The sequence below is a fragment of the Miniopterus natalensis genome, chromosome 11 (genome assembly GCF_054644295.1).
Source record: "Miniopterus natalensis isolate mMinNat1 chromosome 11, mMinNat1.hap1, whole genome shotgun sequence".
NCBI lineage: Eukaryota > Metazoa > Chordata > Mammalia > Chiroptera > Miniopteridae > Miniopterus > Miniopterus natalensis.
In genome coordinates this window covers 36,089,767-36,107,947 of record NC_142091.1, presented here as the reverse complement: position 1 = coordinate 36,107,947, position 18,181 = coordinate 36,089,767, and the positions used below count along the sequence as shown (strand labels likewise).

Genomic DNA, 18,181 nt, shown 5'->3' with positions numbered 1-18,181 from the left:
TTAAAACACTGCAGTGCCCATTAGGCTCGATGACATTCAAACTCAAAGACTATCACAGGCCACACTTGGCAGCAGATTCACTAAGAATATAAGATCAGAGCACAGCTTGCAGGCAGTGCAGTGTCACAGGTCTCCTCTGTGGGAGTCCTTGCAATAGTCCACTCAGCAGCCCACAGAGCTGTCTGGGAGCTTTGACTCTGCGGCTCACAGGCTGAGTGCAAGGAGATGAGATCTCTATCAGATGAAACAACCCATGGGCATACGTTCCAGGGTCCCCACAAAGGATATGCTCAGTTACAAGAATCACTGCACTCAATGGAGCCCAAAGCTATGGGGTCTGCATCATTACAGTTCCTTCTAATCTACATGCAATTTTCTCAGAGATCATTTTTACCACAGCAGTGTCACCTAGTAATATAGTTGACTATATTACCAGGTTTCCAGGGAACAGAACTATAAAATTAACCAAAGGTCAAAATCTCAGGCAGTGGGGGAAAAGGTTTTGTCACTGTTTTGCCCACAGACACAGACTATATACTTTCCTCTTTATCCTGACTTCTTCAGTCTCATAGTAGAGTATTTCATTAGAGTAAAAACTTACTGCACCCATAAATAACCTGAGCAACATGCTTGGCTACTGAAGTTGCTAATCGCACAACAGATTTTTCCTTTTGATCTGTGTGCATTTTCTTTTATTTCCTGTAATTTCTGCATGAAACTTCCCACTTATTTTCAAAATATTATTATACAATATCGATACATTATTCATTGGAGGAGTAAAGTTTCAGTGAAGAAAAACAAATGCTCTTTTCTTTATATAAAACTGTGTAAGAAAAAGAAAAAACATGTAAGAGAATGGTGTCAAGGTTCTCAATAACCTATTTTAGTCTTTCTACTAAAATGTAAGTTCCATGAGAGTAGGGACTTTGTATTGTTCATCATGTATTTCCTGCCATAAGCAGTTATTCAATAAGTATTTGTTGAATAAATGAATAAATGAAAAATGGCAAATGAAAACTTACTCTACAAGCAACATTCATTTATATTAGTTTCCTAAACAGGTAGCACTTGAAACTTTCTTAACTATGATAAACTACCGGAGTGACAGTGAAATTAACCCACCAAAGACCTCCAGGGGTGAGGGGGCTGGATGGGAGAATTCCAGCTAAGCAGGGGCTGAAAGGAAAGCAATTTGGCCAAGCAGTGCCATTTTTTGGCCTAATTCTATAGATCCAGCTTAGAGAGCTTCCAAGCAGAAAAAAACAAAAAGATTTGGGAACTTTCCCCACAACTGAGCAGGTAGCTTCACCTACATGCTACATAAAGGTGGCATCTACCACTAAGAACTCCCACTTTTTCCTTGGTGTGAGGAAGGAAAGCAAGGGAAGAGTGAGGCCCGCTAGAGGAAATCCAGCACTGACCTACAACTGTTGGGAAAGCCTACACCAATTATCAACTTAAACTAGTCTAGACTTTCATGTATAAGTGTGCAAAGACACTGGAAAATTACTAGATGTTATGAGGATAATCAGGAGCTGTAAAGGAGATCAAGCAGATATCAATGAGATGAAGTCAAGGCAAGAAAGCAGAGAAACCTTTAAAAAATATTCAAGTAAGTAACCACCGTGAGACTTAAGAGGAGATCTGAAAGGGTACTGTATTAATAAAGAGAAATTGCCACAAAAAAGGCAGAGAGAATACAGCACACTTGCAAATAATCACTACAGCAGTCCCTCCTTATCCACATTTTCACTTTCCGCAGTTTCAGTTACCTGTGGTCAACAGTATTACATGGGAAATTAAATGGAAATATTAAATGGAAAATTCCAGAAATAATTCATAAATGTCAAAATGCACCCATTCTGGGTAGTGTTATAAAATCTCACATCGTCCCAGCGGGGACATGAATGATCACCCCTTTGCCCAGCTTGCCCCCACTGCATATGCTATGCACTCACTTGTTACTTAGTAGCCATCTCAGTTATCAGATCTACTGCTGAAGCATTGTACAGTGCTTGTATTCAAGTAATCTTTACTTTACTTCACAGTGGCCCCAAAGCATAAGAGCAGTGATGCTGGCAATTCAAATATGTCAAAGAGAAGCTGTAAAGTGCTTCTTTTAAGTGAAAAAGGATGTATGTATAAGAGAAAACACAGTATATACAGGGTTCGATAATACCTGTGGTTTCAGGCATCCACTGGGGGTCCTGGAATGTATTCCTTGCAGATAAGGAAGGACTACTGTAGTAATGAAATCAACAGTCAAAGAATACTAGAATGAAAATGATGAAAACTGAAATGGTAAATAAAAAGAGCATACTGCAGAATTTACTCAGAATAAAGAACAGAAAAACAGAAAAAAATATGAAAGATAAGATACAGGGAAAATAGATCCAGAAGATACAACATCCAGTATGAGACTGGATTAGATGAAAGAAGCAGTAATTAAAGAAATCATGGAGGGCAGGGGGAACCCTGAGCTAAAAACAGAGTTGAGACTTCAAAGTCTCAATAAAGGTCAGTAAGAATATTGAAAGGAAACACATACCTAGACATATCCTGGTGAAATTTCTGAATTCTAAAGAGAAAAAGAAAAGTTTACAGCTTTGAGCCAGGAAAATTAAGCTGCTTACAAAGGAAAGAGAACCACACTGACATCAGACATCCTAACTGTTACATTAAATACTAAAAGGCAACAGGCACTATTTACAGAGTTCTAAAAGAATTCCATTTATGTATGAGAGCAAAAGAAAGGCAGTTTCAGACATGCAACATCTCAGTGAGTACACTGCTTACACACTTATTCTGAAAAGCATTACTAGAAAATGTGTTCAGTCAAATAAATAGTGAGAACAAGAAATTTTAAATGTCAAATGTGGTACAAAAATAACAGTGGACAGCAAATTGGGGCTAAATAATTTTGATAATGTATATATTAAAATTAATGCATAGTTTAAGAAAGGATTCTTGTCCAGCCAGCGTGGCTCAGCGGTTGAGCATCGACCTATGATCCAGGAGATTGCAGTTCGATTCCCGGTCAGGGCACATGCCCAGGTTGTGGGCTTTATCCCTAGTAGGGGGTGTGCAGGAGGCAGCTGATCAATGACTCTCTCATAGAAATCTCTCTCTCTCTCCCTCTCCCTTCCTCTCTCTGAAAACAATAAAGATATATTTAAAAAAAAAAAAAAGGATTCTTAAAATAAGAGCTATATTATAAAAACACAGGCTGAAACAAAATTCCAAATTAAATAGTATGAGACAATTAAATAAAAGCACACTAAAACTTTCATTTTGATCTGAGGTGATCTTGATAGAAGTGATCATAAATACTATTTAACTGTTTTACGCTGGTAAGTATAAGTTCAATATGTTTATTAAAAATATAAAAGTGAGCCCTAGCTGGTTTGGCTCAGTGATTAGAACATCAGCCTATGGACTGAAGGGTCGTGGGTTCAATTCTGGCCAAGGGCATGTACCTCGGGGTTGCAGGCTTGATCCCCAGCCTTGTAGGGGTGCATGCAGGAGGCAACAAATCAATGTGTCTCTTTCACATTGATGTTTCTCTCTCTCTCTCCCCCTTGCACTCTCTCTGAAAAGCAATGGAAAAAATATCCTTGGGTGACGATTTAAAAATATATTAAATAAATAAATAAATGTGAAAATACTATTTACACAACTAATATGAACTTTTATCAAGTGTTTACTCTGTGTTGGGCAGTTTTTAAGGGCTTTATATATAAAATTCAATAACCCTTACAATAACCCTATGAGGGAGAGACAGGTACTATTATTATCCCAGTCTAATTTATGAGGAACAAACTGAGGCACAGGAGGTTTATGTAATTTATCCAAGGACACTAAGTTTGCAAATGGTGGAGTCAATATCTAAACCCATTCAATGAGGCACCACAGCCCTCTTTACTATGTTCTGCTTCTCACTTGAATAGGTTACAATGAGGGTACAGAATTTTTAAACCACTGGAAGAAGAAAAAAACAAAGAAAATAATTGATCCATCAAAAATCAAGAAAGAAAAATAGAAACTGGAATGCATACAAATGGAAAATATAAAATAATAATACAACATGAGTAAAGACCAAATATATTAGAATCTTTATATAATGACATGGAAAGATGAAATACATTGTTGAATGAAAAGAAAGGGAGGCAGAGCAGCAAAGTATCTTATAATTTGATTTACGTTAATAAAGATGCATTTATAATCTACAGGTTTATCTGGCTTGGGGAAAGTCTGCTAACAGTTGTTCTAGAAGAAGTGGATTAACAGAGAACCTTCACTTAATCTGCAATATTTAAATTTTTACAAAAATCATATATAAACTGAAAAATACATCTACTTTCTTTAAATAAAAAGTGTAGATGCCATCACAGCACCTATCTTTTCTCAGCTGTGACTGAGTAGTGGAGATTAAATATTTGTTAAATGAATGTATAGATATCTCTAAAATTAAATTACTACCTGAGTTTATCAAGGCACTGTCAAGATAAGTGAAGAAATAAAATAATATTCGAATGTTCTTTCTGATCTAGTATTTTTCAGTGCTTACTTAAACACCCATTTTTATTTCTTTATATCACATTTAGCAGAAACAAATACTGAACTGAGGGAATCAGATGTGTCTTCGATCTGGCAACAAGTTACATAAATACTGTACTGTATCAAATCTATGATGCTATCATTCCTAAGATGCATCTTTATTTTATGAAACAACAAGAAACAAAAAACCCCACTTTCAATCAAACTATGGCACACCATCAAAATATCTGATTTCAGAGAAGTAAAAAAATGTGCATTTTTGAATTGATGAAATATGGCAATTTTCATCATCAGAAAGTCTAACATCTACCATTATATTGAGTTCTTACTATGTACCAAGTACCATGCTAGTGCTTTTACATGTATTGTCCAATTCATTCTTCACAGAAACCCCATGAGATAGATGCTGTGATCATTCTCATTTTATAGACAGGGGAATGAGGCTACAGAGAGATTTAAAAACCTGCCCATAATCAAACAACTAATAAGTGGAGAGGTCAGGATTTGAACAAGGTAGTCTCACTGTACAGTGCATTCTCTTAATTTGTCTTTATTACCTTGGAGAGAGCTTACTAGTCCCTTTACAAGAGGAAAAATTGGTTCCTGGTACTAAATTCTTAAAGAAATCTATCAAGGACCATACTAATGTCCATGTTCCCAGATGAAGTCCTATGTTGTGCTGTAGGCAATAAAGAGCCACTGGCAGGTTTTTCCAGGGATCTAATCAGAGAACAGAACTTGGAATATCTGAAAAAGTGAATAGTGCTATCCCTTAGCTAATGTTCCCTAAATATCATTTTACTTATCATTAACCTTGGTGAGACCGCTGAATGTCTTTGAAAGGCCGTGCCCCCCTTTGGGCCAGCTGCACATCTTACCCTCGAGTAGTTCGAGCCGTTACTATAAGCTGCAAGGCTCTGGCCTGCAGCCTCATGTGATGTATGATCACCACCTGCTTCTTCTCCACACCACTGTACATGAACTCCATTTTGTAGGTCTCTTCCATGATCTATAAAGGAAAGGTGATTAATGACCAGTGAAAATATCAAGTCTTCCTTGAGAGCAGCATAGAATTGTAGGTGAAACTCTGAGGTGAGTTTTTTTATGCTTATACTTTAATTCTGAACTGAGATTTTTAAGTGCCTATGTTGAGAGAAATTAACATAATTTGAGAAAAATTAATGTAAGTGTTAAGAAAAATGTTTAGCACGTCTTGCAAAACAGAAAATAAACTATTTTGTCAATTGAAAAACAAAAGGCCTTCTTCTGGTAATAAAATCATCTTAGTTGATAATGTGAAGATATGAAAGTTTAATCACTGATAAAATTGTAAAGTACTGCTTGTTACCTTAAACCAAACTCACTGTGCTGTAGGAACAAATGAATATATGCCATAGGCTCAATCCCCAGCCACAGAGCAGGAGGCAACCAATTGATGTGTCTCTCTCACATCAATGTTTCTATCTCTCTCTCTCTCTCCCCCTTCTACTCTTTCTGAAAAGCAATGGAAAATATATCTTCAGGTGAGGATTAAAAAATCCCCCAAAAAAGTCCTCAAGAATTTAGCATCATGAACCACTGGTAGCCATCCAGACAGATTGTCCTATGGGCATTGAGTTTGGGATAAGTGCAGAAAACAATGTCTATGATCTCAGCTCCAGTCCAGTGCATCTTAAGTCCTTGCTCTATTCTAGACAAATGAGCTACCCCCACCCAAATGATGCTTCTATTCCCCTTCTGTGCTTGCCTTCCTTTGAAGGCTTTGGGGTCAGAGAATTCACTCCAGGCTCTCCTACAACTGACAGTAGACAAGATACTTAATTACATGGTATCTCAGTTTCCCCATCTGTACATAGGGAAGAACAGTACCAACGTTAAAAAATTTAAAGGATTAAATTGGGCATGGAAAGACCTTTGCACACAGTATCTGGCACATAGCAATTGTAATTCTTTTCCTCTCTTTCTTCCAGACTACTGCTCCCTGATCCCCTCCCTCCCAACATGGTCCATTTTGGCACTCCAGTCATTAAGTTTTACTCCCTTACAATAAGCCACATAATAGGTCTGAGAGGGAGTCTAGATCAGATGAGAGATCAAGCAGAGTAGTGGAAAGAAAACATAGCTCTGGGTATTAGAGGATCTGGACTCAAATCACTGACTCTACTACCTATAAGCTCTATGAATTTAACCTTGCTGAGCCTTAATTGTTTCACCTGTAAAATGGCCTTAATACTTATTCCTACCTACTGGAATTATTGTGAGGGTTAATTAAAATAAATTTGAAATCATTTAGTGAACTGTAAAGTACCAATCACAGTCACCATCATTAGCTTTCTAACGGGTCATAATCACTGGGTTATGTACAGACTCACTATCCTGAAAAGTTCACCAAATCCCAATACCTAAGAATGAAAGGAAACTACTCAAAGCTAGAAATAAATAAACTCAAAGCAAATAAAATGAAATGCTACTTAATGAACTGGGGAGAAACGTAAGAACCTTTTAACATTCAAGAAATGGTACAGGCTAAAAATATACACAGCCTGAAAATGAGTTCAGCTACATTTTCAGATAAAAGATTCATTTATTGAATTTTAGTATATCTGAAATACAAACTGATAACATTTTAGAACACAAAAGAATCTTAGAAATCAGCTAATTGAACAGCCATTATTTTAAAGAGGAGAAAAAAATCCAGGGAGGTTAAGTAATCTGCTCAATATCATCCAGCAAATTAGAGGTGCACCTGGGACTAGAACCCATGTCCCTTGACTCTAAAGCCAGTGTTGTGACCCCTAATTATGCTGCTTCTCCTATCACTAAATTCTTTCATCACAGGTTGAAACTGGGGAGGCCACATCAGAGCAGTGGAGCCCTGTGAAGGCCTCTGGCTCTGACTTGAATGAGATAATTCCTGGACAGAGGTCTACTGAGGAGAAGGTTTCAATTAGCTTACCTGTTTTGCTGCTGCTGAGGCCAAATCACTTTGCTTCAAATACAAAGGGGCGGCCACATTCCACAGCTTTTCCTGTAAGGCCTACACAGACAAGTGAGGAGAGGACAGAACAGAGATCACAAAGACTGGCATATCATTTGAGACTTACATGTTTACTTTGCTTTGAAAATGTACTGTGATCAGGACTTCCTCTCAGTCTTATTCCTTTAAGCCAATAAGCCCTACTAATGGAGCTCGAGAAAACCAATGGTTTGAGCTAACTGAGCTCTTCCCCATTCAATCCAATTCCTAGACCAAAGGCCCTATGTCCTAGACTAGTGTTTGTAAGCAGAGTGCAAGAGCCATGAAGGTATTACCAGAAGTCCAGGCAAGCCAGCTTCCGAGGCTCCTTGTTCCCAGAGCCACTGGACTACCCTGACTGCCTAAACCTACCTACTTCCTTCCTTCCTTCCTTCCTTCCTTCCTTCCTTCCTTCCTTCCTTCCTTCCTTCCTTCCTCCCTCCCTCCCTCCCTCCCTCCCTCCCTGCCTGCCTTCCCTCCCTCCCTCCCTCCCTCCCTCCCTTATTTTATTTTTGTTTAAAATATTACAGATGTCCCTTTTTTCTCCCCAATGACCCGTTCCACCCCGTCCTTTCCCCCTCCCCAGTCCCTCTCCCTACCATTGTCCGTGTCCTTGGGTTGTGCATATATGCATATAAATTCTTTGGTTACTCTCTCCCCCTCTACCCACCCGCCCTCCTCCATCCCTCTGACATTTGTCAGTCTCATCTATGCTTCCATGTCATTGAATCTAATCTGTTCATCAGTTTATTAAGTTCTTTAGATTCCGCGTATAAGTGAGATCATGTGATGTTTGTCTTTCGCTGCCTGGCTTATTTCACTTAGCATAATATTCTTCAAGTCCATCCCTACTGTCCCAAAGGGTACGAGATTCTTCTTCTTTACAGCTGCGTAGTATTCCATGGTGTAAATGTCCCACAGCTTTTTACCCACTCATCTACTGATGGGCACTTGGGCTGTTTCCAGATCTTAGCTATTGTAAACTGTGCTGCTATGAACATCGGGGTACATTAGACCCTTCTTTCTTGACGGTGGTTCTTTTTTTTTTTTTGCCCCATGCTCACTATTCTCTGAATAGTCCCATCACCTTACTGGCATAGCTTTCCTAGATTCCACCCTCTCTCAAGCTTTCCACACTCAAAACTATAACTTAAAGCCATAGACTTCGCCTTCTCTCTCTCTCCTCTTCTATCCATCCATATGGCCCCATCTCTCATCTCTTGTCTAAACTTTTGCTATAGTCTCTAATTTCCACATTCCTTCTCAATTATAGACACAATCCAATGACACTACAAAAACCTAAATTAACACTGTCCAATGGAAACACAAAACGAGCCATGTATGTAATTTTACATTTTCTAGTAGCCACATTTTTAAAAGTAAAAAGAAATAGGTAAATTACTGAGATAGTTTACATGCTTTATTCATACAAAATCTAAGAAATCCAGTGTGCATTTTGTACTTTTAGCACATCTCAATTTGAACTAACATTTCGAGTGTTCAATAGTTACATGTACCTGGTGATTTTCATATTACACAGTGGCAGGTCTAGACTATAGATACAGAAAGTTTTAAATCCCCCAAGCCATACTATCTTTTCTTAAAATTAATTTTAAAAAATTGATTTCAGAGAGAAGAAGGGAGAGAGAGGGATAGAAACATCAATAATGAGAGAGAATCGATTGGCTGCCTCCTACACACCCCCTACTGGGGATTGAGCCCACTACCCAGGCATGTGCCCTGACCAGGAATCAAACTGTGACCTCCAGGTTCATGGGTCAATGCTCAACCACTGAGCCACACCAGCAGGGCAAAACCATACTATCTTATCAGAGATATTGTTTTTGAATATTTGCTTCCAATAATTTCTCATATGAATGTTTTTATAACATTGTAGTCAGAAGGCTGAAGTAATTTTGCATGTTTTGGTACCTAACATTACATGGTATTTTGTGATACTGTTATATAATTCTTCATGAAGATCATTACTGGCTACAGAATATACTGGAAAGTAGATGTGCCACAATTGAGTTAGCTTGTCTCTGATTATCAAATACCTGCCTGCCTAGGGTTCTAAGTCTGGGTCCCTTACCTACCCTGCCTCCATGACACTGAGTAAACAACATAGTTCTGTTTTCTTTTTAGGAGTAATCTCTTCTCATTTCCTACTATAGAAAAGTAGATTCTTTTCAAAGGCCTTCTTGTATTCCCATGGAGAAGATAGCAAGCCACAGAAGAAGGAAAAAGACCAACAGTGACATGACACTTACTACGTACCAGACACTATGCCAAAGGCATTCACACACATTGCTTGTTACCAATGCTTACCTGGAGAGAGTTATTAGCCCTGTTTCACAGAAGCTCAGAAAAGCCAACAACTTTGCAAAAGGGCATAAGAAACTTTTTTGGGTGATGGAAATGTGCTATATCTTGACTGTGGTAGTGGTTATGCAAGTATATACATTTTAAAGAATCTATCTTGCTGAACAAGTGCTGTTTAAATCCCAACCCACTTCAGTGTACACACTCACCTTCACATGTATATACATACTTGCAAAATCTTAAGCTCTCACATCGTATAGTGGGAAATAATTTCTGACTTCTCCATTTATTCTGACTTTGAACAAATATCATTAATCATTTTGAAGACTAATAACATTTGGAGCTAAAGCCAAGATAAAGGTTTATCAAGTAAGAAGGGCTCTCCTAAGTCCTAAGCCTAAATTTATAGCAGAACTCTGCACTCTGCTGCAGAAGCTGAAAGCTACTAAACTAGTTTAATTGGTTTCCAATTCATCAAACTGAAACAGTTTCTTGAGTACCAATTTTGTGTGTGCATATATATAATCTGACTACCTAGTTATGAAATGCCAGCAAGTTGGCCCTTTTAAGAGCAATGAAATCAACCTTTGACTAATTTTACTTTGACAAAGTGAAATTAGCATTTTAAGAATATAGAAGTTCATACAAGTTCTTTGCAATCAAATTAGAAAAAACAATGAAAATCCTTGGCATTCTAAAGAAAATGATTACGTATCTGATCTGCTCTATTGATGTAATAAAGAATTATGCCAAATTAAAAAATTTCAAATTCCTACATGAGTTAACAATTCTTTAATTAGAGCCAAATACAATTACACCACAGAGTACATAATTCTCCATTGCTAAGTGGCTGCAGAAGGCCATATATTGTTCCAATTATGGCCTCAGACACTGCCAGATCTGTTAAAGTGTGTCCTTAGCATCACACTTACAAAGCATAATGGGTCCAAACCAACCTTGATGAGAAGAAGTTGACACCGAAGATAGGCAGCAGAGAAGTCAGCTACTCCTGCCAATTCAGACTGAAGTTCTCCAAGTCTTTGCAGATCCCTGCAGTAAATAAAACCCCAAGCCAAACATAGCATAAGGATAGTGACACCAATATAAAAATCATGTCAAAGCATTTTGCCATTTTACACCTAGTAAAGTGGTCATAAATTTTGAAAACAGCACCCAGTGCTGGAATGGTTACAATGAAAGTGGTTCACTCACACTCTGACAGCAGTTTAAGCTGATACAATTCTTTTGGAAAGTAAAATTGTACTATGCTATAAAAGTCACCCATATGGTCAAATATTTTGATCAGCAGCTTTATTTTTATTTATTTATTTTTAATCCTCACCCAAGGATATTTTTTCCATTGCTTTTCAGAGAGAGTGGAAGGGAGAAAGATAGAAATATCGATGTGAAAGAGAGACACATCAAATGGTTGCCTCCCACACACAGCCCAGACCAGGTCCGGGGATCAAGCCTGCAACCGAGGTACATGCCCTTGACCGGAATCGAACCCAAGACCCTTCAGTCCGTGGGCTGATGCTCTAACCACTGAGACAAACTGGCTAGGGCTTGATCAGCAGCTTTAAGCTGAGAAGTTATTCTAAGAAAAATCTTCAAAACAAATGAAATACTTGATGCCTCATAATATACATTGTGTGGACTACTATAGTCAAATCTAGTAACTAGTTAAATATTCAATGGTAGAGGAATTTTAAATAATACTGTACATCCAGTCAATGGAATATTCTATAGCCATTAAAATATAAAATGGTAATAAGGTATATGATCTCATCCATGTAAAAACTACATATCGGAGAAAAATACAGCAAAATGATTTTCTGGATAAAGGTATTTAGGGGCTTTTTAGTGCCTTCTCCCAACTATGCTTTGTTTTCCAAGTGTTTTATACAATGAACAAGTATTTTTTGTACTACCAGAAAAAAGAAATATCTCCCTGTAGACAAGAAAATAGAAAGTGACACACAGATAAAATAGTTGTATTGGGGCTCAGATTACTAATTTAAAAATTTTAATTTTTGAAACAGATAATACATACCTAGCTTATAGAATTACACTGATAAGATATAGAATTCAGAAGATACTAAAGGAGATACATAAATAAATTAGTCTACCTTCCTATACCTGTTCACTGCTAACCTGGTAAACTTATTCATATTTTTTTATCTTTTTGTTTTATTACTTCTTCTTAAAGAAGACCCTTTAACATTTTAAGTAATACTGGTCTGGTGGTCATGAACTCCTTTAGCTTTTTCTTGTCTTGAAAGCTCTTTATATATGTTCTTCAATTCTAAACAATAGCTTTGTTGGGTCGAGTAACCTTGGTTGTAGGTCCTTGCTTTTCATCACTTTGAAGGTTTCTTACCAATCTCTTCTGGCCTGCAAAGTTTCTGTTGAGAAATCAGCTGACAGTCTTATGGGAGCTCCCTTATAGGTAACTAATTGCTTTGATAGAAGTATATAGGAGTGGGCAGAAGTAGGTTTACAGTTGTGAGTATATAAAACACAGAGCTTATTCTTTTATTATTATTTATTACATTGTTTATTTGTTTTACAACTGTAAACTTACGCTTGTCCACCCCTGTAAGTTCTGAAGAGCCCCAAGGGTCATCTGATGTATTCTCCACTTGATATAAGAATCTCCTTCACTGCTGCATATCACAGAAAATCAATTTTAGAGTCACACAAATCTAGATTTAAATCCTGGTTCTGCTACTTCCTAGTAAACTGCTTCACTTCTCCAAATTTCCATTTCTACTTCATGAAATGGGAACATCTACCTCCAATGGTTGTAAAACATCGTCAGTCATCAATAACTGCGTCACCATTTGCTTTTCTCTCTGTATCTTTCACTATTCTGGTATCCTCCTCAGAATACACTCAGGTTAGAAACAGTTCCCAGGACTGACCACAGCACTAGAACAGTGGTCTGACCAGCCGGAAGCTCAGTCCAGCAGGACTATCACCTCATACAACCCAGATCATACAGATCACTTAAATCAAAGGGTGTTTACTAAGCATGTACTTATGACTAACTGATGACCATATTGGCTTACTTTTGTGCATTCTGTACTTGCTTTAGTGCTAAAATGATAAAAATAACTGTCAAGGACAAAACTTAAATGTTTATTTAGGTGGGGTTGAGTCAAGAAATGGAGTTTATTTTCCTGGGCTCGGAGCCAACAACTTCAGACAGTGGCCTCTCAGTGTGACTGAGGCATCACTTCAGAGTCAGCAAACTTTTTCTGTAAAGGGTCAGAGAGTAAATATTTCAGTCTTTGCAGGCTATGGAGTCTCTGTGGCAACTACTCAACTCTGCCATTATAGCATGAAAGCAACCGTAGATAGTACCTAAAAGTGTGGTTGTGTTTCAACTAAACCTCGTTAATAAAAGCAGGCAGATATTGCTCTTGCTAAAGGCAAATGGATTTCAATTCTTTTTGTATCATTCAGGACATTCTAATAAGACCTGGCAGAGTCTGCTGGTTGTTCCCCAATCTTCTCCCCTTCCTCCTGAGTAACAGGGTCACCAAATGTTAACTCAGCACTGGTCACTCAGAACAAAGACTATATTTCCTAGCTTCTTGCAGCTAGATATGGCCATGTACCTCAAGTTCTAGTCAATGGGAAGCAAGTAAAATTAAAACATGCAACTTTGGGGGAGTGTCTTTAAAAGGGGTGGGGGTAGAAATGATACTGTTCTCATGATCTTTCCTTTTTCCTACAGGAATACAGAGGAGATAGAGTTTGGAGTTTTGGGCCTAGGCCCTTGATGATCATCTCAACTCTGTCCTGCCTATGAGAAAGAATTAATCTTTTCTCCTATTTAAACTACTATTATTTTGTATTTTCCACCACTCGTACTAGCTAATACACAAGGAAAGAAAAAGATAAAACAGCTTCTTTGTAACTCTTTCTAGTTTTGTACTAATCGTCAATCTGGTCATGAACAGAAAGAGTTTTGCTTTGTATATAATATGTTCAAACCACAATCTAACCCAAATATAAAAAAATCATAAAACCATGCATGAGTGTTGGCCTATAGTCAGAAAAACTAGCCTATAACCAACACTGGAAATCAAAACAGTCAAGCTGAGCAGAACAATGTTAACTCTAAGGAAAGGGACAATTGCCTCACCTGATGGTGAACTCTAGCAGCTCCTGAGTTCCCTGAGGGTCCAAGTGCTGAAGACTGTACACCCTTTCAAGGCTCTGCTGCAGGAACTGATGGGAAGGATCTTCTTGAGGTGTGATATTGGGGTAAACAGCTGATGACACAAGTTTTCTACCTGATAACTAAGCAAACATAATCAGGTTATAGTGTCATCATATTCTGAGGCTCAACTTTGTGTAACACAAAGAAATCAGGAAAAAAAAAGTGAGTCAAACAAAGTAAAGGGGACAAAAAGCTAGGGGATTCTGTAAATAACCTTTCTTCCCTTCCCCAGCTTCAGTGGGAGAAAGGGAAAAAGAGAGAAAATGAACATTGTCTACTGGACATAGCCACAAGCTGCAAGGAGAAAAAGAAAAGAGAATGGTATACTATTGTTTTCTATTGTTAACTGAAATAAATGGGCTAACCACAGAAATGGGACTAAAAATTAATGTTATTGCCCTAGCCAGTTTTGCTCAGTGGGTAGAGCGTAGGGTCCCAGGTTTCATTCTGGTCAAAGGCACGTCGTACCTCAGCTGCAGGTTCAATCCCTAGACCTGGTCAGAGCATGTATGAAAGGCAACCAATCAATGTGTCTCTCTCACACTGATGTTTCTGTCTTTTCCCCTCCTTTCCACTCTCTAAAAAAATCAACGGAAAAATATCCTCAGGTGAGGACTAATAACAACAAAAAAGTATTGTTATCACATTTACTTTTATTCTTTCTTTCTCTATTTAAAATTACCCTCATTTTTATCAGAGTCAAATCAAGACCAATCTATTTACTGCATTAAGCCCAGTTTTAATTTGATCCTCCCCGATTTTTTAATTTATTTCTTGATTTTAGAGAAACATCAGTTTGTTGTTCTACTTATTTATGCATTCATTGGTTGAGTCTTGTATATGCTCTCACCAGGGATCGAACCCATAACCCTGGTGTACTGGGATGACGCTCTAACCAATTGCTCCTAACATAACATAATCAATAACCTAGGAACATTTAAAAAATGAATCTTTTTAAAAGGTAATAAGTGAAAACACAAAACAATGGGATAGAGCCCAAGAGAGAGAGAATGAATGAAACCTTTTCAGAGAATATACAGTCTGTTTTCTGATAGTTAACAACCACAAAAAGACCAAACATTAAAAAATCAAAAACAAAGACAAAAGATGTTTTTTCAACATACCCTCAAGGCAGGAACAAGGTGAGAAAGACTGTCCCGGAGGTAGGCATAGTGCCTGAAGGTATGATCCGAGAACAATGCTGGCATTGTTGGACAGCTTTTAGCAGCATTGAAGATAAGAACCAAAACTGCAATGTCTGATGGATGAGTGAATTAAGTAAACTTGGAGGAATAAAAGGTAGCGCTTGGTCAGGAAGTGGGTGTCCCCACTTCCTGCCCCCAAAATTCCCACTAAATGACTACAATTTTCTAATAAAAAAATGTAAATTCAAACAGAGACAGATTATCCTACTCCAAATTACCCCAATTACCAAAGGTTTTTAAAAATAATGCCTGATACTGTTGAGAATACAAATAAATGGAAACTTTTGGTATATTGGCTACTAAAGCACATACTGACACAATCCCTTTAGATAATAATTTGGTATTAGACAATAAGAGTCTTATGAATGTTGAGTAATTCCACATCTCAAAATCTATTCTAAGTAAATAATCAGATAGCACAGAATCATTTATAATAGCAAATAATCAGAAACAACCTAAATATCCAAAACCAGGAGAATAACTATACAACTTTTGCTTCATCTACTTGATGAAGTATTACACAATCATTAAAAATTATACTTATAAAGAATTTACAATATTGTATCATAAGCATTTTGTCACAAGTGAAAAAAGCAGGCTCTAAAATATAGAGGATATGATAGCTATCTATTACCAAATATTTGTTGAAGAAATATATATTTTTTAAAAATAAAAAAACAGAAAATCCCAACCCCCAGATTTTAAAAAAGGGAGAAAGAAATACACCAAAATATTAACTGTTGATTACTTTGGTTAGTAGAACTTTGGGTGTTAAACACAAAGTTTCTTCTAATTTGTTTTTGGATTTTCTTTCTATGCATATTGATTTTACAACACAGGGAAAACTCAGAAACTTAAAAGTAAAAGATAAACGTAACTTCCCATCTTCTGTATATACCCCTATGGCAGAGCCTGCTGTTTGCCTATCCAGGATTCATTCTTCTCTTTTTCCTTACTAATAGAATACTGATTTTATTCCAAATATCCCTTAACTTCCTACCTAGAACCTGATGATTGGAGCTCTAGTAATAGTCATAGGCAACTGAAGATGGCACAACAGAAAAACAGAAGGAGCCTGGATCACCAAGGATAATGTGGAGCTGCTATACCAGTGCCATATTGCTTACCTCCAACTTCTTTTACACTAGAAACAAGTAAACACTATAATTTGCTTAAGGAGCATTTGGGGGCAATCTCTGTTACAGCCAAACATATTTCCTAAATAACACAATCCTCCAACTACCCCCCAGAAAAGTACCTTAATAGGCTTTTAAAAGTGTTTTGTTGCCCGGCCGGGCGTGGCTCAGCAGTTGAGCATCGACCTAGGATCCAGCCAATCGGGGTTTGATTCCTGGTCAGGGCACATGCCCGGGTTGTGGGCTTGATCAATGACTCTCTCATCATTGATGTTTCTATCTCTCTCTCTCCCTCTCCTTTCCTCTCTCTGAAATCAATAAAGATATATTTAAAAAAAAAAAAAAAAGTGTTTTGTTTTTGTTTTTAATGTGAAAGAGCCTTCAGATTCAGAACCTTTTGATATGCCATGTGAGATTTGTAGTAATACCTAGCCCACAAGCCCCTCTCTGATGAGCTGAATTTCAAACAGTTACACTACTGCACCTTTAGAGGTAGGTCTGAGATGTGCCTTTCTTAGAAGTAAACACAGCCCAGCCGGGCGTGGCTCAGCGGTTGAGCGTCAACCTGGGATACAGGCAATTGGGGTTCGATTCCTGGTCAGGGCACATGCCCAGGTTGTGGGCTAGATCAATGACTCTCTCATCATTGATGTTTCTATCTCTCTCTTTTCCTCTCTCTGAAATCAATAAAGATATTAAAAAAAAAAAAAAAAAAGCCAAAAAGAAGTAAACACAGAGTTGAATATTGGTTAATACATCAATTGCAAGGATCTTTTTAAAAAATTCTCCAAATGCACTGTAAAAATAAACAGAATTAAGAGAGAATACAATGGACATCTTACAATAGCCAGTTATCTGGCTGATCCCCAGGTCTCAATATAACCCCTAAACTTCACCAAGGGTCTGCCACAGAGCAAAAAGAACCAAGGGAGAACATGGATGCAGTAATGTAAATGTATTCCCATCACCGGAAAGCAATCCAGTTGCATGGCATGCTGTCCATGGCAATCACAAACCCACTGAACTTGTATCAGAGGCAGAGCAGCTCCGCCCCATCCACTCATTCAGGCTGCAGATCAAATTAAACATGGAATAAGACACAGGGGAAAGTCTACAGGCTTTAAATCAAAGACGTTCAACTGTGAATCCCATATTTAATGCTTAGAGAGTCATTTAGACTCTCTGAGCCTCAGTTTTCTCATTTTTAAGCTGGGAATAATACCTCCTTTCAGGGTTGTTTGGAAGATCATTGATAAAACGTATAAAGCATTTAAACAGTATGTAGAATATAGCAGGTGTTCAATAAGTGGTGTAAAAATTACTAGTTTTAAATGGCAAAGGCGAATTACTGTGAAAACAAGAAAGAAAGCTGAGAATAACCACCAGGGTAGGCTCCTTCAGGATATACTCTCGTCTAAAAGAAATGAAAAAATAAAACTCAGACTACCTAAGCTACACTACAGAAAAAGATGCCAGAATTCCCTGCCAAGTCAGCAGTGTCTGTCCTAAGTGCAGAGGATACATGCTGGATCATCCATGTCTGGTTCAGCTGTGTCAAAAAATGGGTGGGTGCTCAGGAGCTCTGGTACCAAGGGAAGCACCAAGGTTGGATGTCGACTTCCCAGAAACTTCAGGCATCTAAAATAAACAAAATGAGAACCCACTTTAGTAAGTTAAGAAGTGCTTTTTCAAGTATTAGGGTTTAGAATCAGAA

At 37.7% G+C, this 18,181-nt stretch overlaps 1 protein-coding gene across 3 annotated transcripts in view; it reads right to left on the bottom strand.

The window, feature by feature from the left end:
• The window catches only part of INTS4 (integrator complex subunit 4), a 71,794-nt gene that overhangs the window by 14,765 nt on the left and 38,848 nt on the right, over positions 1 to 18,181 (bottom strand). For 2 of the 3 annotated variants that reach the window (XM_016196347.2, XM_016196348.2), the window contains exons 13-18: positions 17,990 to 18,105; positions 15,251 to 15,384; positions 14,049 to 14,206; positions 10,852 to 10,945; positions 7,514 to 7,594; positions 5,436 to 5,566 (exon numbers count right to left, since the gene is read on the bottom strand). In XM_016196347.2, the coding sequence (XP_016051833.1) occupies positions 5,436 to 5,566; positions 7,514 to 7,594; positions 10,852 to 10,945; positions 14,049 to 14,206; positions 15,251 to 15,384; positions 17,990 to 18,105 (714 nt within the window). Of the gene's footprint in view, positions 1 to 2,548; positions 2,579 to 5,435; positions 5,567 to 7,513; positions 7,595 to 10,851; positions 10,946 to 14,048; positions 14,207 to 15,250; positions 15,385 to 17,989; positions 18,106 to 18,181 lie in introns of all 3 variants that reach the window. The other variant, XM_016196346.2, reaches the window with a different exon arrangement.